The following is a 24,347-nucleotide window of genomic DNA, read 5'->3' as shown; positions in this document are numbered from 1 at the left end:
CACAAAGATCCACAGCTAAGCACTGGGCCAAACTCCTAGAGTCCAATCATAGAGGGAGGAGTGACATTTTTACAAGCAAAGGGTTTGCCAAGACCATGATGGGCAAACCCATAGAAACAGCTGACCTGATCTAGTGGGACTGACAGCTAGAGAACCTGCATAAGACCAAACCAGGTCCTCTGAATGTGATTGACAGTTGTGCAGCTTGGGCAGTTTGTGGGGCCACTAGCAGTGGAACCAGTATTTATCCCTAGTGCATGAACTGGCTTTTTGGAGCCCATTCCCTATGGAGGGATACCTTGCTCGGCCTAGATACAGGGGGTAGGGCCTTGGTCCTGCCTCAAGTGATGTGACAGACTTTGTTGACTCCCCATTAGAGGCCTCACCCTTTCTGAGTGGGTGCGGGTGGGGGTGGGAGGAGTGTGAGGACAGGAGTGAGAGGGAACAGAAATTGGTATGTAAAATAAGATTGTTTTAAAAATAAAATTAAAAAAAAAAAAAGAAATCCCGTCTTGAAAAAACTGAAAGACAAAATAAAAAAATTAAAACTAGGGACAAAACACCCAGGATACTACAAAGTAGGCTTCGTGTATAAAGGGTTAAATGTTTCTAATTGTAGCCAGCAGTGGTGGCGCACGCTTAATCCCAGCACTAGGGAGGCAGAGGCAGGTAGATCTCTGAGTTCGAGGCCAGCCTGGTCTATAAGAGCTAGTTCCAGGACAGGCTCCAAAACTACAGATAAAACCTGTCTCAAAAAAAAAAAAAAAAAACCAACACAAAACAAAACAATGTTTCTAATTCTAATAATCAAGTTTTATATTTAAAACCATAATCTTTAAATTACGATTCTAGAAGCATTAAAGAAATACATTTATAAGCAATGCTACTATAATTCTCAACATTGTTTTCTATTGTTTTTGAGATAGAAGCTTACTCTGTAGCCCAAGCAACCCTCCTGTCTCCACCTAAATGTTAGGATTACAGGATGGACCATCATGCTTTGGTTTCATGTTTCCTTTTTACTGAATGCTTTATTAAAAATGATTAGTGGAACACACCATTAATCTGAGCACTTGGGGCAAAGGCAGGTGTAAACCAGGCTACACAGTGGAATCCAACCTCAAAAATAAATGAAAGAATGATAAGAGGTGATTCCACTGCTGATAGCATATTCATCAAAGAAGTCTTCTTTGTCAATCTTCTTTCAAACCCAACCAGGACAGCCAGGACTACATAAAGAACTGTCACAGGGCTACATAGACCCTAGCACCAATAAAACTACAATGATAATACTGCAAATTATTAGAGTATCTATATAAAGACATTACACATTTTTAACAAAATCTCAACTGTTCGATTTTACCAATAAAGACCTGGGAACCAGATGCTGGGGTAAAAGGCTGCTAACTCAGAGGCAGAAAAAGCATACAGCTGACCTTTCTACTCTGCCAACATCCAAGAAGTCTGTCTTTAATAAGCCCCCTCAAACTGGATATTCCTCCCTTCTCCCCGTGTATCTCTCTCTCTTCCTGACTCCTTACTCTCTATTTTTTCTTAATAATTCTTGTTTATTTCCTGTCAACTGGTTCCTTGCTCTGTCTCTTTACCTGTGGTTGACTTTATTTAATACTATTTACAATATTCAAGCAGAAAACTCTTGGATTAAAGGTACAGTGTACTAGGATAGAACCACACAACTAGAAACAGGTTTTCCAGTAACACAATCTTGGGATTCACAGTGTGATCAAATATCCTGTAACAATTTTTTTTTTGTTTGTTTTTGAGAAGGGGTCTCGGAGATCCAACTGAAGATGACCTTGAACCCCTGATCCTTCTGCCTCCAGCTCATGCTGGGATTGGACTACAAGTTTGCATTCCTCTGGCCAGCTATTTTTGTTTTTTAGTCAAAGGTCTATATACAGTTACATTCCAAAAGTGAAGTCAATTCCACTTCCTATACAGTTTTCTCAATAGTGAAAATAGATAGATAGTGAAAATAGATAGCCACTATTTTATCAAAAGACAGGTATTAACTTCAGGGGCTGGAGAGATGGCTCAGTGGTTAGAAATACTGGCTGCTCTTCCAGAGGTCCTGAGTTCAATTTCCAACAACCACAATGTGGTTCACAACCATCTGTAATGAGATCTGGCACCCTCTTTTTGTGTGCAGGCATATATGCAGGCAGAACACTGTATACATAATAAACAAACCTTTAAAAAATTAAATTCAGGAAAGTAGAATATCAAAAACAAATGAAACCAACTCATTTATCACTACCAGTTTACTACTTGAACAACTTGTTACTTACCTGGAGAAGTGGATAGTTTGGGGGTACAAAATTTACCTTGCTCTAAACCAGTTTTCCCTTAGTTGCTCTTTTTATTTATTGAGACAGGTTCTATATTATGCAGCAATGCTATCCTAGAACTTCCTATGCAGACCAGACTGGACTCAAACTCACAGAGATTCACCTGCCTCTGTTTCTTGTGCGCTATGATTGAAGGCTTATGCCAACACACATGGCACAACCCCCACCCCCAACCCAATAATTTCCTTAAGTTTCTTAGCAAACACAGGACAGAAATTCCTTAAGCAGATTTTCCAGTAACATTTTAAATTCTTCTTATCACGGAAAGGACAAGTTTCCAAATTAATTTCTTGGGGATAAATAAGAATGATTCTAATAAAAAGTAATTGATTTTGGAAAATGAAGTCTTTTAAAAATGAAAGTTACTATTATCCAATACTCTTTTCCACATTTAGCTTAATCTTGGCATGTGCAAAGTTATAAAAATTCTCCCACTATAAAGACCTTCTGGTGAAAATGATAATTGTTGGAGAATATTTTCAGGTGTGTGCCTTTGGTTTATGCTTTATTTGTTTAACTCCGTGAAGCTGTTACTGGCCTGTCTAAAACACTGGCCGTCCTAATAAAGAGATAAATAGACAATAGCAAGGAAAGAGGAAGGATGGGGGGATCACAGGCAAAGAGTATAAATAGGAGGAATAATCTGAGAGGTGGGAGAACAGGAGCAAGAGAACAAGGAGGAGAGGACATCAGGGGCCAGTCACCTAGTCACCCAGACAGTCACAGAGTAAGAAGGAAAGAAAGGTATACAAAAAGAAAAGATAAAAGTCCACAGGCAAAAGGTAGTCAGGAAAATTTAAGTTAAGAAAAGTTGGCAAGAAACAAACCAAGCTAAGGCCAGGCACTCACAACTAAGAATAAGTTAGTTATTAGCCTCTGTATGTGATTTATCTGGGAGCTGGTTGGTGGGCCCCTCAAAAACCTGAAAGAGAAAACATCACACAATAGATAATGACTAACCGTGGAAGGTCGCTGTACCATGTTCTCAAGCCTTGTGTGGCTAAACTCTAGGCTAATGACATTATAGAGCTTCTCCCGCTCCTCCTCTGGGGTCTCATAGTATCGTGTCCATTGAGCCATGGTCATTTCAATGCCCTTCTGTGTGTTCACATCCATGACATCCACCATCCGACGACTCCCTACATGAAAGAAACTCTATTAAGTTAAAATTACTCTGAAGTATATTAAGCATACAAAACACATATCAAAATAAACTATGCTTTCTTAATTAAGGTAATTAGTAATACACAAGGAGATTACTTGATCACAACCACAGAGAATGAAAAGGACAATGGGCACAGCTAAAAATACCCATCATTCCCTATGCCATGTTTATTACACTGTCAAGTGCTGAATCTTTTATTCAATATCTCACATAATCTTACAATTATACATGATAAATGTCAATATTTATTTCATAAACGATAAAACAGGGATTTGGTAATTTTCAAGACAAAAGATTTATTAAAATACACTGTTTCAATGAAGGTTTAAAGACTGACTTAATCTGTCTCAAGAATGTCAGTTAAGAGCTAGGTGTAGTGGCCTTTAATCCTAGTACTCAGTCAGCAAGCAGAGGCAGGCTGATTTCTGTTTGAGTTCAAGGTCAGCCTGGTCTACTAAGCTAAGCGAAGTCCCAAGACAGCCAGAACTGTTACACAGAGAAACCTTGGCTCAAAAACCCCCAAAAGAATGAAGTACTAATCCACACTATCAAACAAATAAACCTGGAAAAAAACGCTATGTGAGAAGTCATAGATAAAAGGCTATATATCATATAATTCTACTTATATGAAATACACATATTAGATAAACTAGAAAGCATCAGATCAGTGATTGCCCAGGAGCCTCAGGGAAGAGAACGAGAAATGACTGCTTAACAGACTTTTGTTTTAGGTGATGAGAAAGTTCTGCAAGGAAATAGTGATAGTAGCTGCTCAACAGATAGATACAATGACACAGAACTGTACTTTAGTGATTACAATGGCAATTTTCATGCTATATTTAATCACAATAAAAAAATGAGATGGGAGAGATGGCTCAAGGTCAAGAGAGTGTACTGCTCTTGCAGAGACCTAAATTCAAATTCTAACACCTTCTATCAAGGGCAGCTCACAGATGCCAGTACCTCCAGGTCAAGGGGATCTGATGTCTCTAGCCTTCTTGGGTGCATACATTCTCTTTCTCTTTTAAAGATAAAAGTGAATGTCTTCCTTCAAGAACTCTCTGGGCACAACAAAAGCAGTTTTATTCTCTCAGTGTTACCAGAGCATTCAGAACTATGATGTACGATAGTTTAGATGAAGAATAAGAATCGTGAACAAAGTCGTCTTAGAATGCAGTGTTTTGACAGATACTATTTCTGTTTCTTTCTTTCCCCAACCCCAATTTATATATTTTATTTTATGTGTATGAGCATTTGCCTGTAAGTGTCTGTGTACCACATGTGTTTGATGCTTTTGACCTTGTCTGATGCTTGTGGAAGTCAGAACAGGGTGTCAGATGCCCCAGTATTGGAGTTACAGATGGTTATGTGCTGCCATACAGGCGCTGGGAACTAAACCCAGATCCTATGCAAGAGCAGCAAGTGCTCTTAAACAATGAGGCATCACTCAAGCCCCAGACACTGTTTCTATGTATTTCACATTTAAGAGACATGAACCACTACACCATTTTTAATTTATTTGAATCTGTGGAAATTCAACGAGTTTCTTGAAAGCATATAGAACTGCTTTGTTTGTTTTTTAAATCTACTCTGCCAATATTTACCTTCTAATTCAAGATTTTGACTCATTAAACTTCAAAGGAAGAATATATTGTCATTCTGCTAATTTGTCATATGCCTTAGAGCATTTTTTTTTGGTATTCTCTTTCTAGACAAGGTTTTTCTGTTTATCTCTGGCTATCCTAGAACTCGATCTATAGACCAGGCTGGCCTTGAACTCACAGATACCCGCCTGCCTCTGCCTGCAGAGTGTTGGGATTAAAGACATGTTGTCATTGGCTCACATTTCACTGAGGAACCCCTTTACATGAAGAGTAACATTCAAGAGTTTTGTCTTTAGCTTTTACAATGTCTGATTTGAACATATCTCTGTGAGGGTCTTTGAGATCACTGTACATTCTGGATACTTTTAATCATGTCTTTTAGAAAATATTAAAAGTCTTCAGGATTTCTTCAAATATTTTCTCTGTCCCTTTCTCTTCTAAAATTCCCACAATATACAACTGTCTGCTTGATGCTGTCCTACACGTTTCATCTTTGTCTGTTCTATACTGCTATAACAGAATACTTGATAGTCACGTAGCCCAGGTTGCCTGGAACTCATGTTCATCTTGCCTCTCAAATGGGATTACAAGAGTGCAAGCCTCAATTGGTTTGTGCATATTTAAGACAACTGTTTTTTTTTTAATCTTAGTATTTTCTGTGTATGGGTGTTTTCCTTACATGTATTTTGGTGTGCCATGTATACTATTTTTGTTTTTAATTCTTGAAAGCACTTTACAAAGTCTAAACTTATGTCTTTTTATTTTTTTTGAGCTTGCATTTCCTCCTAAACATGTGTGGTCAACATGTAACTTTCTCCATGAATTCAACTGCTTTTGAATATCCTAGTCTTGAATATTTGCTTAGGGGAAGGCATCTATCAGCCTTTGTTCTTCTTTTTGCTTTGTTTTTGTTTGAGACTGGGTTTCTCTGTATAGACCTGGCTGTCCTGGAACTCCCTTTGTAGACCAGACTTGTCTCAGAGATCTGCCTGCCTCTGCCTCATAAGCGCTGGTATTAAAGGTATGCACCGCCACCACCACGTGAGTTTTGAGACAGGGTTTCTCTATCATATCCTCTTTGTGCCATCACACCTGGCCTTCTATCAGTCTTTTAAATCCTATAGAAGTAATTGGGATCAAACATAAGGGCACAGTAACAGTTTAGAGGTGGACAAACAGCAATCTGTGACAACAGCACACAATGACAAGATCTTTCTTACCCATCGTGGCTCCTGTAAATCTTTATGTTGTGCTTTTTGAAAGTATGCACAATTGTTTCATGGGTTATGGTTGGTGAGGACTGGGGGGTGTGCAAAAATGGAAATTAACTTTACTGTCTAAATCTTTCCCTGGAAGTTGTAAGCCTTCAACCAAATTCCAAAATAGTTAAATCAGATGGACACACTCTACCAAGGCAGTAATCACATAGGTGGAGAAGGCTCTTGCCATATTCCCAGGAACCTCCCTGAGCTTTATCCCAGATGATTCTTGTGGAGGTCATTTGTGAAGGACAACCATGAGAATATCTATGCAAGGGGCTAGAGAGAGTTTCAGCAGTAAAGAGAAGGGGCTACATTTCAGAAGACCCTAGTACTATTCTCAGCACCCATGTTAGGTGGCTCACAACTACCTGCAATTCCAGAGGATACAGCGCCTCTTACCTCTGTGAGCACCTGCACTTATGTACACCACACACATACACACCACTAAAAAATAAAAATCAGCTAGGTTGGTGGATCATGCCTTTAGTCCTATCACTTGAAAGGCAGAGGTAGGCAGATCTGAGTTTGACGTTAGTCTGCCAAGCCAGCTAGGGCTACATTTGAGAGACCCTGACTTAAATAAATAAACAGAAATCTTAAAAGTCAACACAAAAAAGCTATGGATGTCTATTGCCTTATTTTCCTAAAGGTTGACTAAGAAAGAAATAAGATGAGCTGGAGAGATAGCTCAGTGGTTAAGAGCACTGGCTGTTCTTTCAGAGGACCTGGGTTCAATTTCCAGCACCCACATGGCACCTCATAAGTCTGTAACTCCAGTTCCAGGGTACCTGACACCCTTATGTAGGCAAAACACTATTGCACATGAATTGAAAGAAAGAGAAAGAAAGAAAAAGGAAGGAAAGGCTGAAGATACCCAATTGCTGAAAGAATGCTCATCTAACATGAACAAAGCCCTGGATTTGACCCCCAGCTCCAAATAATCTGGGTATGGTAGCAAATGCCTGTAACTGCAGCACTCAAAAGGTAGGACAAATAGGTAATTAGTTTAAGGCCATCTGTGGCTACATGGTGACTTTGAGATTAGCCTAGTATACACAAACCTCTCTGCCTAGAATAACAATAAAAATAAAAAGGGATAATGGTGAGTACTCACAGAGTATATAAGCCTTCTAAAGGAGCTGTGTTTGAAAGGAATGGTAAGGATAGTGATCACTCAACAGATTTAATGAGCACTTGGTCCAAAAGTTCTGCTAGGTACCAGGAAATACATGGGTGACAGGTGCTTAGAATAACACAGAGCATTAGGGCACAAATAATACAGGGATCAGAGAATTTGGGCTGTGACTTTCACCTCTCAGATCAAGCAAGTTTACCTAGCAATCTAACAAGAGTCTAAGTGGCTAGATGTACTGCTAAAATATTTAATTTCCAAGCTAAGAAACAGCACTATCACATACCACAAAATAGTAAGAGCCAGAAGAATTCCATTTTCCATCTATGTTAGTTGGAAATATGAAAGACTTTATACCATTTTATTGCCTGATCACAGAATATATAACAGTTATCATCCATGTCTAGATTTTAGAAGAACTAAATTTAAAAACTTTTGTCTTTGAAGAAAAGTTCTCCTAAACATGTATATTTACTTTCTAACTTTCTCCATATATACTTGTTTTATTTATTTATTTATTTATTTTTAAAATAAACTTTGGTATTCCTTTGAGAGAATTCTGAGTTGCTAACCAAATAATTCTTTTTTTTCTTTTTGGTTTTTTGAGACAGGGTTTCTCTGTGGAACCTTGGCTGTCTTGAAACTCTAGTCTGTTTAGAACAGGCTGGCCTTCAACTCACAGGGATCTGTTTGCCTCTGCTTCCCTGAGTGCTGGGATTAAAGGTATGTGCCACCACTGCCCAGCTCAAATAGTTCTTTCTAATGAAATATATACTTTGATATTTCTAAACCTCCAAGATGAAGAGGCCAAAAGTTTGTCACTTACCCACACACATTTTGACATCATTCACTGTGAAGTCTGGATCTGGCATCCTAAGAAATAAACACCAGTAAATGGGAAGCACTGCTTCTCTAATCAGTATGGATCTGTTCTTAAAAGAATGGAGAACTCTACAAAAATATCAATCTTCATGTTTAGCTTTAAAATATAAATGAATATATATTTATATAAAAAGAAAAAACAAAATGTTAGTAGCAATTATCAAAGAGTGATAGAGTCAAGAGACTTAAGCTTCTTTAAGCTCATCTACACTTTTCATTTCTAGGTATATGAATTACTTTTGAAACAAGAGACATACTTCACAAAGCAACTGGTAAGTTACTTTGAAGTACCTACTGCTTTGGGTTCTCAACATTGCCACTGTCTGAATTCCTGGATTTAACAGTCATTTTGTAGACATCTCTGTCCAACACCAGAGCACTTACTTTATTCCAAGTCCATCAGAACTCTTGAAAATCAGAGGGTCTCTCAAGCCACCCCGCTGGATATACTCTACATTAAAATCTGAAAGCATATAGAGGGAAAACATTAGAGAGGAATCACTGAAAAAATGAAAAAAGATTAGAAAAGAATTTTTTTCTTATTTGTTTTTTTTGAGACAGGGTTTCTCTGCCTAACAGTCCTGGCTGTCCTGGACTTTGCTTTGTACACCAGGTTGCCTCTGACTACCAAGTGCTGGGATTAAAGGCATGTACCACCATATCTGGTTTATAAGAGAAATTTTAGCCAAGCAGTGGTGGTGCATGCCTTTAATCTCAGTACTTGAGAGGCAGGCGGATCTCTGTGAGTTTGAGGCCAGCCTGGTCTATAAGAGCTAGTTCCCAGACAGGCTCCAAACCTACAGAAAAACAAAAAGGAAAAAAATTTAGGTAAAAACATATTGACGGTGTTTGTTACTCTGTGCATATAGCTAAGCTTATACAACTTCTTTGTGTTACTAAGAAGCACCTCTTAGGAAATATGGAAAGTGCACTGAAAATCAGGGTTTGAGGGTAGTATTCACTTGAATGAGAGAATGAGTCACTGCATAAACCCTAATTAGAAATTATCAATGTTTCTTAACAGCCAAAATAGTTTGAATGTTAAATATCCAACATATTTTTGCTAAAGATCAAAGCTACACCCATATGAGGAATCCCACCTCATAAAAGGTTTCATTGTACCTTTCTCCCTCTTACCAAGGTTTCGTGTAAACCAGACTGGCCTATAACCATTCCTGATCCTCCTGTCTCTACCTCCCAAGTGTTAGGATTATAGGCACATGCCACCACGTCTGTACTATTTTTAATTAAACACAAGCCGGGGGTGGGGGGAGGGAGGCCTTGTCCCTGGTAGCATTCTTATTCTAGTAAAAGACTACCGACTACTTCAGCCGGGCAGTGGTGGTGCATGCCTTTAATCCCAGCACTGAGGCAGAGGCAAGCAAAACTCTGTGAGTTCGAGGCCAGCCTGGTCTACAAGAGCCAGACCAGGACAGGCTCTAAAGCTACACAGAGAAACTCTGTCTCAAAAAACAAAAACCAACAACAACAACAACAAAAGACTACTTCAAATCTAGCAGAGAATGAGCACTCAGACAAAATAGATATAATCTCAACAGGCAGTATTTTTAAAGTTGTACAGATGTTAAACCCAGAGTTCTCAGAGTTAATGACTTCCCATCAAGGGGCTCTGGATCCAAACCATGATACTGACCTTTTCCCTCCATAAAAGTAACAAAATTGGCATTGTATTTGTTGGTGTGGAGCTTCTCTTCCAAGTCAAAAGTTCTTTTCCCCTCAATTTCATCATCTGAAATGCCATCATCTTCATAGCGACGTCGCATGGTACCACGCTGTAAAAGGAAGGATACAAGGATGAAATCATGTACTTTTCCTTCCTCTACCAAGCAGTCACTGCTCCCTAGATGTAGAGTGTGACTTCCAGTTTTAGTTGTCAGTTTAAATCATCCACTTTCTTTTCTCCAAGCTCAAGATTAACTGATATTCTCAGAACGCACAAGGTAGAACAAAGTTTTAACCAGTCACTGGGCTACCAACCTCTGAAATTTACATTTTGCTTTAAAACAGGATTTCTCTGTGTAGTCCAATCTATCCTGAACTCACTTTGTAGTACACAGTGGTCTCAAACTCAGAGGTCAGCCTCCCTCTGCCTCTGAGATCAAAGACGTGTGCCATGATAGCCAGTTGAATTTTATTTCTGCTATCTCTTTAAGCCTAAAGAAATAAATTCACAATAAAAACAACCAATTCAGACCTAGTAAGTATCTATCATGGCTTTTCAAAGTGTGAACATTTAAAGACATTCAAATAAGGGCTGCAGAGATGACTCAATGCTTAGCTGCATACTACTTTCAGAGGATGTTAATTCAGTTCCTACTACCTATGTCTGACAGCTCAATTCCAGCTCCAGAGGATCTAATGCCTGCTTGTCTGTCCTCATTTACCAGTACTCACATGCACAAATTCATATGCAGACACACAAACCTCCATAATTAAAAATAAATGAATACACAATTTAAAAGACATTAAAATATACAGACAAAATTTTTCACTGACCATAAATTTATCTAAAATTAAATTTGTAAAACAATCTAATTAGGGGGGAGAAGGACGGCTCAACAGTTAAGAGCAATCACTGGTTTTTGTTTTTGTTTTTTTTTTTTTCAGAGGATACAAACTCAGTTCCCAGCAACCCAACAAGAAGCTAACAACTACCTGTAACTCCAGTTCCAGAGTATTCTAATGGCACGTGCTGAAACGCATGCACATATACACCTAATTAAAAATAAAACCTTTTGCCTGGTGGTATTGACGCATGCCTTTAACCCAACAGGCAGTTCAATCGGCAGGCAGCTCTCTGTGAACCTGAGGCCAGCCTAGTTTACAAAGCGAATTCTAGAACAGCCAGAGCTGTTACACAGAGAAACTCTGTTATGAGAAAAACCAACCAACCAACCAAACAAATGAACAATCCCTGAGATTTGCGAAATTTTATGTTCAGAAGTAGAAGCCTTAGAAGGAAATGATGTAAGATCAAGATCTGCATTTAAAATATACCTCCAAACCCACATACTAGTATACCTCTCACTTCTCTTCAGGGTTCTAGCCAAGCTCAAGTGTCCTTCCAAGCATTTGTGCCACCCCATTTATACCACCTAAAGCAAAAACGGAGAAAAACCTATGGCTAAATGGACCTAAGAACTTTTTAAATTTTTGTTTTGTCTCTGAAATAAGGTTTCATCTGGCTGGTCTACAACTCCTGGAACCTAAAATCCTTGATTCTGTCTCTGTCAGTAAGATACTTAATAAATCATAAAAAGACCACGAAATGGATTAAACGAGGGAATCAATGTAAAAAAAAAAACCATATAAGGGCTGGAGGTGTGGTTTAGTTAGGAAAGTACTTGCCTAGCATGATTGAAACATGGGTTCCATCTCCAGAACCAAGTAAAACCAATCCAGAACTTGGAAGGTGGAACTGAAAACAGGAGGATCAGGATTCTTGGCTACAGAGATCAAGGCTATATAAAACCCTATTCTCAACATTCAAATATATTAGCAATTGTTGTTCTAAACATGAGTCAATATTGTACCTCATTTCTATTTGCAAAAATAACAGCTTAACTGTCTAAAGACAAGACCTACATCATCTTTTCTTCAAATAGCAGGAAAGTTTCTCATTCCCCCAGTAGGCCTCTAATATTTCTAAGTTGAAGCCTTACCTTCTACGAAGGGCCTTTTTATATTTTTACTTTATGCGCATTGGTGTTTGCCTGCACGTATGTCTGTGTGATGATGTTGGATCCCCTGGAACTAGAGTTACAGTTGTGAGCTGCCAAGTGGGTGCTGGGAATTGAACCTGGGTCATCTGGAAGAACAGCCAGTGCTCTTAGCTGTTGAACCATCTCTCCAGCCCCATGAAGCTGCTAAGTCTACCCATGTGTCACTATGCTAAATGCATTCCCAGGCTAGGTGTGACTCAATGTTAAAGAGTTCCTCTAACTTGGGCATGGGCATGGTCCTGAGATCCATCCTAAGCACCACTTGGGGGCAAAAAAAAAAAAAGCTTTTGTTACTACAAATCAGTGAAAAACACTGTAATGCAACATACTAATCTTCCTAATCTATAACCTATATAAAAATTACAAACATACAATCTATAATCTACAGACTAAAAACTAAGCATTGAAGGAGTGAATTCAACTTATCATATCATCATGCTGTTACTACAGTGAGCACTGAATCTTTTCTGCCACCATCTCATCTGCAGCCAATTCAGGCATAAAGAAAGGCAAATGAGAAGCCAGGCGGTGGTGGCACACGCCTTTAATCCCAGCACTCAGGAGGCCATATCATCATGCTGTTACTACAGTGAGCACTGAATCTTTTCTGCCACCATCTCATCTGCAGCCAATTCAGGCATAAAGAAAGGCAAATGAGAAGCCAGGTGGTGGTGGCACACGCCTTTAATCCCAGCACTCAGGAGGCAGAAGCAGGCAGATTTCTATGAGTTCGAGTAGTTCCGGGACAGGCTCCAAAGCCACAGAGAAACTGTCTCGAAAAACCAAAAAAAACAAAACAAAACAAAAAACAAAAACAAAGAAAAAACAAAAAAAGGCAAATGAGGTCATCCCAACCACCAGCTACAGATACAGGTATTCATTTCTCCCCTCCAAACAGATCACCATAAGGCTCATTTCATACATGAAGCGCCTGCCTTACCAAAAAACCGGTCAACTATTCATTTTGGAGTTGACATTAGGATTACTGCTTCCATCCTGATCTTACAGAATTTCCTGGGTCAAAGCAACAATTAAGTAAGGGCCAGGCCTGGCAGAACATGTGAATAATCAACCCCTAGTCTTTTGGAGAGAGAGCACATCAAGTTTGAGGACAGCCTGGGCAACATGGTACTAGGATAGCTAGATATACATAGCAAGACCCCTGCCTCTTCCTCTTCTTCTTCTTCTTTTTTTTTTTTTTAAGATAACACTTAAACAGTGGTTCAAGTAAGTTGTAGATCTGTTGCTCTCTTGTCAGAAATAAGTAGGCCCACATCAGGAGAAAACTGCGACAAACAGAAACTGCACGTGATAAAAGGCAAAGCCTGTCTTCACCAGCAGCTGAATCTTCACACATAGTTTTGGGCATAATTTATGATACCCAGAGAAATCAACAACAATCTCCCTTTGAGGCTAACAAAGCACATTTTACTGGTGGAAAAAGGCTGATAAAAACCTGAGAAAAGACATTGAGACCGGACTATAGTTAGCAATACACCACAGAGGCAAACATTTGCTATGTGGACAATTCACTAGTATTTGGTACACTCACACTGTAATGCAGCCACCATTACCACCCACATCCACAGCTTTTCATGCACGACATGGTAGTGCAAGCCTATAATGGTAGTAAAGCCACAGCACTGGGACTCAAATTTGAATCCAGCTGGGCTAAGTAGTGAGAATCTCGCAAAAACCTAAAAATATTTGTATCGCCCCACATAAAAATTGTACTAACATGTATGTTTTCACTTTCATTTTATTATTTATTTAGTTTTTTTTTTTCAAGACAGGGTTTCTCTGTATAACAGCCCTAGCTGTCCTGGAACTTGCTCTGCAGACCAGGCTGCCCTCGGAATCACAAAGATCTGCCTACCTGTGCCTCCTGAGTGTTGGGATTAAAGTTATACACCACCACTGCCCAGCCAATCTTTTTATTTTTATATTGGGTGTATGTGCAGGAACACATGTGCACAGCATGAGAGCGAGAGAGAAAGAGTGAGAGTGAGTGTGTGCACGTGCCTGTCACTGAACCTTTGGAAGTCATATGACAACTTGCAAAATTGGTTCCTTCTTCTACCCTATAGGTTTCCAAGATGGAATTCAGGTGGTCAGGCTTGGCAGCATGTTCCTTTAAGTGTTGAACCATCTAACCAGTCCCTCACAGTTCCTCTTCTGATAACATAACCTAAAATGCACATGTTCAACCCTTAAGGATAAATAGTCAAAACTGACTTCAAAGAAAGGGGCACATTCTATGAGAATAGAAATACATTTTTCATTTGTCTCTTCTGGACTCAACTTTGAATTTAAAAGGAAACTATCGAGAAAATGTTGAGTTCTTCAATGAGGAAATGAGAATGTGTAAAGTAATTATCACCCATGCAAGGATAGTCTACTGATCTTTGGCAAATAGCCAAAGGAAATTCAATACAGAAAGGCCAGTGTTTTCAACAAATAGAGCAAGAAAAATTCAAAATTCTCATGCAAACAAACAAATATACACTAACTATATGTTATCTGGAAGCAATGGTTCATAAACCTAAATGTGTACTATAAAAATATGCAACTTTTAGCCAGGCTTAGGTGGCACAGGCCTTTAATCCCAGCACTCAGGGAGGCAGAGGCAGGCAGATCTCTGTGAGCTGGAGGCCAGATTAGTCAAGAGAACAAGTTCCAGGACAGTCAGAGATACACATAGAAGTCATGTCTCCAAAAACCAATCAATCAATCAATAAAATGGGATTTTTAAAAGATAATATAGGAGAAAACCTATGTTTGGCAATGAGGAATTTGGGTTTTACTTGTGAGATGAGGTATCATGTAACCCACTGTCTCACACTTGTTTTGTATCCGTCCAAGGGTCACCTTGAACTCCTGATTCTTCTGTCTCTACCTCCTTCGTGCTCTACTTACAGATGTACCACCATGTTTTTTTCAAGACAGGTTTCTCTGTAGTTTTGGAGACTGTCGTGGAACCCACTTGGTAGACTGGGCTGGCCTCGAACTCACAAAGATCCACCTGTCTCATGCTGGGATTAAAGGCATGCACCACCACCATACTCTTAATTCCAATACTTGGAAAGCAAAAGGAGGTGGATTTTAGAAAAATAAAAGAAAAACTATAGACTTAAAAAGACACACAGTTGCTGACAGAGACAGGAAGGGGAATGCATAGCAGATTTTTAGGGAGTGAAACTAGTTTGTATTGTACTATAGTAATACATTTGTCAAAAGCCACAGAACTGTACAACAGAGTGAATACTTACTGTGAACTTGAGTTAGTAATTTGTTAGCAGGGTTGGGGAGATAGTCCAGCTGATAAAATGTGTACTGCTTAATGAGGACTGAAATCAAGAATACACAGAGAGATAGGCAGAGTGGTGTAAACTTGTAATTTCAGCAACATGGAAGTCAGAGACAGGCGGATTCCTGGAGCTATTCACCTAGTCAGTCCAGGCCAGTGAGGAATTCTTGTCTCATATAACAAAATGGATAATCCCTGAAGAGTAACAACCAGGGGAAATTTCTGACCTCTACACATAAGCATATACAAATTCATATAAATGAGAACACACACACACACACACACAAGTTATCCTTATTGACCCATTGATTCTAACATACATACCACACTAACGCAAGAATGTTACTCGGGAAAAACTGTACTTTCCACTCCATTATTCAACATACCTATAATTCCAGCATTTAGAGGCTAAAGCAGGAAGATTAAGAGTTCAAAGCCAGAGGCTAGCATCTAGAGGACCTGGGTTCAAATCCCAGCACCTCCATGCCAGTTAACAATTGTCTATAACTTCAGTTCCAGGAAATGTGACACCCTCTTCTGGCCTCCTCAGGTATCATATATGCACAATATATAGATATATATAAAAGCAAGCAAAATAGCTATAAATATAAAATTTTTTTAACTAAAAAAAAATTATAAAAGAAACAATTGAGGAAATGACTCGATGGTATACCAACTTGCATACCATGCACAAAGCCCTGGGTTCCATTCCAAATAAACAGAAAAGAGTTTATTAATTTGAAAAAGTCAGTGCCACCAGATGGTGGTGCATCTTTAATCCCAGCACTTGGAGGCAGAGCTGGACTGAGCTCTGTGAGTTCAAGGTCAGCCTGGTCTACAGAGCAAGTTCCAGGATAGGCTCCAAAACTACAGAGAAACCCTGTTTCAATGCCCCCCCCCAAAAGTCTATGCCAAGGGAAGTAGAAAACATTTTAAACTTCACAGCCTATGTAATATCTATCATAACACTGCAATTCAGTCACTGCACCAAGAAAGCAAAGCAGCACAGACAACATATAAATGAAAGAGCATAGTTTTTATTTATGGATGTTGAAATTTCAATCTCGGATAGTTTTCATGCCACAATACTGATCTTTTCTTTCCAACCATTTCAAAACCTAAAAAAGGATTCAAATACATATTCACACACATTCATGGTGGCATTAAACACAATCAAAAAGTAAACAAACCATTCAAATGTCCATCAATGTATACACAAATAAACAAGATGTAGTTTAGCTGTATAGAAAGTGTTTAGTCACCAAAAAAAGGAACGAAACTCACAAGTGAACCACAAACTCCTGTTATGTCAAAGAATCCAGACACTAAAGATAATATATGATCCTACTGATAAGAAATATCTACAATGAGTAAAATCCTTACTGACACAGAAACTAACCAAAATGGGTTTCAGAGGCTAGGGAGTTATGGGGAGCAAGTTCTTAATGAATACTAAGTTTCTTTTTAAGATACTTAAAAATTGATGGCTACAACTTTTTTTTCTGAGACAAGGTTTTACTTTGTAGAGCTGGCTTGAACTCATTATGTAGAACATACCATACACTGGCCTCCAACTCAAGAGCTCTGTCTTCTTCCTGCTAAAATTAAAGACAGGCACCACCATACCTGGCTTATAAAGCATTCTGAATGTACTAAACACTTTAATTGTACTGTTGAAAATAGTTAAATTGTGGCTTTTACTTCTTTTTTCTTGTTTATTTTCTTTGGGAAGGGGGTGGCATTGAGACAGGGTTTTTCTTATGCAGCCCTGGCTGTCCTGGAATTCTGTTGACTAGGGTGGCTGGCCTTGGACTCAGAGCCATGAGCACTGGGATTAAAAGCATTCTTTACCAAGACTGGCTAGTTTTACCTCCATTTTCCAAAAAAAAAAAAAAAAAAAAAAGGTAAGGACTCTGAGTTCAAGGTCAGCATAGTTTGTAGGCTCTATCGAAACACAAAAAGATCCCGTAAAAATCTTTTATTTGATGGATTTCACAAAATCAAATAGCCAGGTTTGTTTTGATTTGATGGTTGAAGTGTCCACTATTCTAAATTATGAGAGCCTAGAGTCAATAGTCAAATGCAGTATATAAGCCTAGACTGAAATGGGAGTGGGAGATAAGAGCTTTCCATTTTTATTTAGGCCAAATGTGGTTCATACCTGAACCTCGGAGTTAGAGGCTAGCATGGTCTACATAATGAGACCCTGTATCAAAACACAAGGACTTCTTTAGGACATTTGGAAAATTCAGACCATTTGTCATTAAAAAATGACAATTTCCTTAGTTATGACAATATATTTCTGGTAAAATCATGTTCTTATTCTCTGGCAAGAAATCCCATAGTAAGCCAGGCATATAGTGGTATATACCAGCCCTTGAGAGGCTAAGGGATGGGATCAAAAGCTAAGCTATCAGCGCCAGATGGTGGTTGCAGACGCCTTTAATCCCAACACACTGGAGGCAGAGGCAGGTGGATCTCTGTGAGTTCAAGGCCAGACTGCTCTACAAATCCAGTTCTAAAACAGCCAGAGCAGTTACACAGGGAATCTTCTCTCGTTAAAAAAAGTTAGCAGGTGGAAACTTGAGAAATGGCTCAGTGGTTAAAGGAGGGTTGTTGCTGCTTTGCTAAAGACCTGAGTTTGATCCCCACACTAACATGGTACCTTACAGTCATCTATAACTATAGTTCCAGGTGACCCAGAACATTAATCACGGACAAAGTGCACTTACATGCACTTACAAACATGTAGACAAAACATTCATTTACATAAATAAAAGCAAAGACTTTCAGTCATGTTATGAGACTATCTCAAAAATTTAATAAGTAAATAAAACCTAGAAAAATTTAATTTAAACTATTTTTCATTTTATGTGTATGAGTGTTTTGCCTGCATATATATCTCTGCATAACATTTGTACCTTGTGTCTACAGAAGTCAGAAGAAGGAACTAACTGGAGTGATAAGTGGTTTTGAGGCACTATGTGGGAACTAGGAACTGAACCCCAGTCTTAGACAAAAGCAAAAGTGCTCTTAACTGCTGAACCATCTCTCCAGTCCCAATCTATAGAAATTTTAAGTGCTAAAATAATTAGAGACACTGTACCATGATGTTCAAATTAGTTGCAAATAATTCAGTCAAAAGTAGTATGTCAGGGGCTGGAGAGATGGCTCAGAGGGTAAGAGCATTGCCTGCTCTTCCAAAGGTCCTGAGTTCAATTCCCAGCAACCACATGGTGGCTCACAACCATCTGTAATGGGGTCTGGTGCCCTCTTCTGGTCTGCAGGCACACAGACAGACAGAATATTGTATACATAATAAATAAATAAATATTTTTTTTAAAAAAAAAAAAGTAGTATGTCAGATGTTGGTGATGCACGCCTTTAATTCCAGTACTTGGGAGGCAGAGACAGGTGGATCTCTTTGAATCTGAGGCCGGCCTGGTCCAGAGTTCCAGGACAGGCTCCAAAGCTACAGAGAACCCCTGTCTCGAAAAACAAACAAACAAACAAACAAAAACAAAGAAATGAAAAAAGTAATATAAAGTTAGTTAGGTGTGGTGGTACATACCTTTAATCATACAACTTGGGAAGCAGACAGACAGACTGAGACATTTATCAACCACATATCCCTGATCCCTGATCTGAACCAACAAACCACTGCAAAAGCAGCAATTGGAGAGATGTGAGCAACGGAAATATTTTAAACTATTCTTTTTCAGTAAGAATTGTTTAAAAATAAACTTTTAATTTTTCATGTGTATGAGTGCTTCACTGCATGTTTGTCTGTACACCATGTGTGTGCCGGGTACCCTGCCAAAAGGCAGCTCCAGATGTTCTGGAGCCATAGTTACAGGTGGTTGTGAGCCACTGTGTGGGTTCTGGAAATAGAGCCCAGGTCCTCTGCAAGAGCAGTCAAGAGCTCTTAACTGCTGAGCCATCCCTGCAGCCTTTTGTTTTGCTTTGTTTTTCTAGACAGGGTTTCTCTCTGTAGCTCTGACTGTCTGTAACTCCCTCTGTAGATGAGACCTTCCTCTGTTCCTGAGTGCTGAATTATACTTTTTTTTTTTCAGTGAAGCAGAGAGGGGTTTATTTGAAGAGCTTAAAAAAGATCTGAGCACAAGAATTAACAGAGTGCTTAGTGTGGGTAAAGGCATCTCAGAATAGTTGTTTGATTATGCTATTAACTTACCACACACACACACACCATTTTTTTTTCTTTTGATTAAAAACCAGAAATAAAGATGGCTCAATGGCTAAGAGCTAGCTAGCTATGTAATCATGAGGACCAGTGTGGATTGCTGCAATGACCGTTAGATTGGGTATCATAACAGAGGTTAAAGGGACAGGACAGACTGGGTATCATGCACAGGACAGGAAGAGCCCTAAGATTTTGCCAGCTAGCCTAGAAATGCACACCTAGGGGAGGGAGAGATGGCTCAGAGATTAAGAGCACTGGCTGCTCTTCCATAGGTCCTGAGTTCAATTCTCAGCCACCACATATTGAGTTCCAGGACAGCCAAGACTATACAAAGAAACCTGGTCTTGAAAAAACGGGGGGAAGGGGGGAAGAAATAAAGAAAAAAGAGGATACCTCTTCTGGCCTCCATGTATCCCTTCACACATGTGCGTACTCATAAAGACCCTACCCCTTGCCTTCATGTGTATGTGTATACACACATCTTAAAAGATATCCACTGAGCTCTTCCGGGGACGGTGCTTAGAGGCACTCAGAATGGTCCAGCGTTTGACATACCGTCATACTGTCGTAGGCTTTCCTACAACACAGCCTCCAACAAAACTAGGCTGTCCCGAAAGCCTGGCAACAGGATTGTTTACCTTTACACCAAGAAGGTTGGAAAAGCACCTAAATCAGCATGCGGTGTGTGCCCAGGCCGACTCCGAGGGGTTCGTGCTGTGAGACCAAAAGTCTTCATGAGATTGTCTAAGACAAAGAAGCATGTCAGCCAGGCCTATGGTGGCTCCATGTGTGCCAAGTGTGTCTGTGACAGGATCAAGCGAGCTTTCCTTATTGAGGAGCAGAAAATTGTTGTGAAAGTGTTGAAGGCACAAGCAGAATCAGAAAGCGAAATAAACGTGTGGCTTTTTAATAAAGGTCAAAAAAAAAAAAAGATATCCACTGAGTCAAGAAAGCTTTTAAGATGGGAACTATTCCAGTATTTGGGTGGGTTGAGGAATTTAAACTTTATTTATTTTATGTATATAGATTGTCTGCATGTATATCTGTATACCAGAAAGAGGGCATTAGATCTCATGAGACTACAGTTATAGGATGGTTGTAAACCACCATGTGGGTGCTGGGAATTTAACTTAGGACCTCTGGAAGAGCAGCCTGTTCTCTTAACCTCTGAACCATCTCTCCATTCCCAGGTTGGGAGATCTAAGACAAGTTCTCATTATGCTTGCCTAGAACTGACTATATAGCCAAGAATGGTCTTGAATTCCTGATCCTCCACCTTTAGCTACTTGAGTGCTGGAGTTATAGGCTCATGCCCAGACTACAATGTCAAATCTTGACTGAGTGGTAGCTACACAGGTATTTGGTTTTTTTGATTATTTACTGAACTATATGACATTTCATGTCCTTTTTCTATGTATGATACTTCATCCAAACTAAGATTCAGAAGCCAAAGAGACTATTACATACCTAAGCCAGTGCTTAGAAAGACATTCAAACAGCCCAAGGAATGCCAAGGAAAGATTTTATTTAAGAACAGATAGATAAACATGCAAAGTATTCAGTGCTACCTATAAATAAAAGTACCTAGAATTGATTTCAAAATATTTTAAATGAAATGGAAAATGTAGATGAAAGCAGTTTTTCATATGATAGCATTTGAGCTGGTGATGAAAGAAACTTTTTAAGTACCTTTAAAATTTTCCATAGGAGAGTTTCAGAACATTCACAACTTTAGTACACTTATAATGATAGGCATCTAAGGTAAAGACAAACACATAAAAAGCTCATTGCCACTGAGTCCCCCCCCCCCCCCCGCCCGACTTCTTTCTCCAAACAGCTTCTTACTATGTATCCCATACTGGCCTAGAATGCTCCAACTTCCTGCCTAGGCCAACTAGGTACTGGAATTACAAGTGTATGCCACCATGCCCACTTATGTTCCAATTTTTAATTAACAGTGAAATCAGCTCTAGGAAATGGCAGTTTAATTTTCACAAGACTTCTTTACATGCATTTTTAATGATATGGGGAATTACTATAAACTACAAAACAGCATACAGAACTGCTATCAAGTACATGCACATATGTAAAATAACTGGAAGGAAACAGGCTAAAATAGTAATGATAACCTTGTTCCAAAAATCAAAACAACAAGCTTTCTAGTATTTTTTATTACCAGTTCAGCTAGCAATATAACTTTCATTACTGGGGACACAGGAAAAAGGAGAAATCCTTTAATCCTCTTTCAATTAAGTTGCCATAAATAGTTTTATTGTTTTTTGTTGTTTTCTTTTTTATGGTTTACCAAATTAACAGAGGAAGCAAGACAGTCCAGTCCTGGGTATAGTGGTGCACACCTTTAATCCCAGCACTCTGGAAGAGAGGGGTATATTTCTGTGACTTCAAGGCCAGTCTGGTCTACATAGGGAGTCCAGGCCAGCAAAAGTTACACAGTGAAACCTTGTCTCACAAAAATAGAGACAGAAACACTAATCAGCATGGAGAAAAAGTAAACATAATTATAGCCAAAGGAATATTTATTTGAATTTCTTTGAAGTCCTTCCTATTTTCTGTGTATTGAAGAATAGTCTTTTTAGGTGCTGGAGTGGTTAAGAGCATTTGCCACTCTTGCAGAAGACCGAGGTTCGATTCCCAGCACTCACATGGCTGCTTATAGCCATCTGTAACTCAAGGGGATCTGATGCTCTCTGCTGATCTCTTGAGTGCACTGTGCATGTACAAGGTACACATATCTACATGCAGGCAAAAAGAAAAAAAATGTACCCATGCACATAAAAATAAATCTCTTTAAAAAAAACTCTTTTTACGAGTCAGAAAGATGGCTCATTGGCTAAAAGCTCTCAAGCCTGATGAACCTAGTTCAACCCTTGGGTTGGCATAGTAGGAGAAAGATGACTCTTGCAAACCGTCTTCCAGTCTCAAAAAAAAAAAAAAAAAAAAAAACGCACTGTGACACACATACAAATATACATAAAAAATTAAGGAGGAAAAATAAAATTCTCCCCCATGCTAAAAAAAAAAGTCTAGTTTACTTAACACCAAATTAATTTAGGCTGGATGTGATGGCACCACCTGTAATCACAGCACTGGTGAGACAGAGACAGAAGGACGAGGAGTTATAGGCCAGCCTAGGTTACATGAGAGTCTATCTCAAAGAGAAAAAAAAAATTAATAAAAAAATTAATTCTATAATACTACTAGTTAATATATAGTCTTTAAAATTTAGCAATACACAAAAAGAATTGTATCTAAACTAAAGGAATTTTCCTCAGAAATTGAACAGCGGCTATCACACAGTGTTACTTATTTACAATTTGATGACAAACAACTTATCTCTTGTGAAATCAAGAGATTTTTATTTCAAAGGAATGTATGTCAGAGGTCACCATTCTATACATAGAAATCAATGAATTTCATTATTAGGCTAGGCACACAAAAACCATTCAAATGATTTTTAGATCAGAATGAGACCCCCCCCCCAAAAAAATCTAGACACTAGTTCTGCCTTAAGATGTTTCTAAAACTGTCTCTTCCAAAGTGAAGGGTATGAAGAAACACAATTTGGAAAAGAAAAAAAAAATCTATGAAAAGGGAAGATGTCTTTTTTTTGGAGACATTTAAAATTTTTATGCATATGTATGTCTGTGTGGTTATGTGCCCATAGTTAGAGCCTCATCTACTGTGCTGGGAACTTAACTTAGGTCCTCTACAATAGCAGTAAATGCTCTTAACCACTGAACAACTCTCCAGCCAAGGCTCCTACTCATACACAGGACAGATAGATTGATAGCTTCTGAGATCTAAACCATCAACATGCTGCAGTTATTCACAGTACCCAAGACATGGAAGCAGCCGAGGTTATCTATCAACACATGAACAAACAAGAAAACGAGACATATAAACATCTCTTTCAGCTATAAGACAATAAAATTATAATACTGACAGGAAAAAGAAAATAGGCTCAGAAAGACAAAAATCTCATGGTTCCTCTCATTTCTGGGATTTAATATTTAAATTAGAAGCAAGATAAAAAAGATGGCATAAAAGTAGAAAGACAACCAGGTGCACACCTTTGTCCTTTAATCCCAGCACGTGGGAGGTAGAGGCAGGTGCATCTCTGTGAGTTCCAGCACAGCCAGGACTGTTATGCTATGCAGAGAAACCCTGTTTTGAAAAATCATAAAAAAGAGCAAGTAAACATATCTTGAAAAGATATGAGCAAGTACATGCATAAAAATGTCACAAGGAAAGTCACTTCTTTATGTAAAACAAAAAATAAAAAAGAGGGATGGACATGGTGATCCATGTTTTAATTGCAGCACCTAGAAGGTAGAGGCAGGCTGATCTCAGAGTTCATGAACAGCCAAGGCTAAACAAAAAAACCCGTCTCAGCTGGGTGGGGTGGTGCACGCCTTTAATCCCAGCACTTACGAGGCGGAGGCAGAGGCGGGTGGATCTTTGTGAGTTCAAGGCCAGCCTGAACTATAAGAGCAGGTTCCAGGACAAGCTCCCAAGCTACAGAGAAACTCTGCCTCGAAAAACAAAACAAACAAAAACCTCTCAAACAACAATAACAAATAATAATAAAAAGCACAACCAGTAAAATATAAAACCAACAAAAACACTTGACTTAAATTTTTTTTTGAGTCAAGGTTTCACAA

At 38.9% G+C, this 24,347-nt stretch overlaps 1 protein-coding gene and 1 pseudogene across 1 annotated transcript in view; one reads left to right on the top strand and one right to left on the bottom strand.

Annotated features, from left to right (window-relative positions):
• Positions 1 to 24,347, bottom strand: part of Kdm2a (lysine demethylase 2A) — a 77,042-nt gene that overhangs the window by 40,224 nt on the left and 12,471 nt on the right. The window contains exons 3-6 of the mRNA XM_048458193.3: positions 10,069 to 10,207; positions 8,799 to 8,877; positions 8,359 to 8,405; positions 3,330 to 3,508 (exon numbers count right to left, since the gene is read on the bottom strand). Of these exons, the coding sequence (XP_048314150.1) occupies positions 3,330 to 3,508; positions 8,359 to 8,405; positions 8,799 to 8,877; positions 10,069 to 10,207 (444 nt within the window). The remainder of the gene's footprint in view (positions 1 to 3,329; positions 3,509 to 8,358; positions 8,406 to 8,798; positions 8,878 to 10,068; positions 10,208 to 24,347) is intronic.
• Positions 20,179 to 20,869, top strand: LOC125415911 (large ribosomal subunit protein eL34 pseudogene; annotated as a pseudogene).

This window comes from Myodes glareolus, chromosome 7, assembly GCF_982192425.1.
Source record: "Myodes glareolus chromosome 7, mMyoGla1.1, whole genome shotgun sequence".
NCBI classification, from domain to species: Eukaryota; Metazoa; Chordata; class Mammalia; order Rodentia; family Cricetidae; genus Myodes; species Myodes glareolus.
This window is presented reverse-complemented; position numbering and strand designations above follow the sequence as displayed.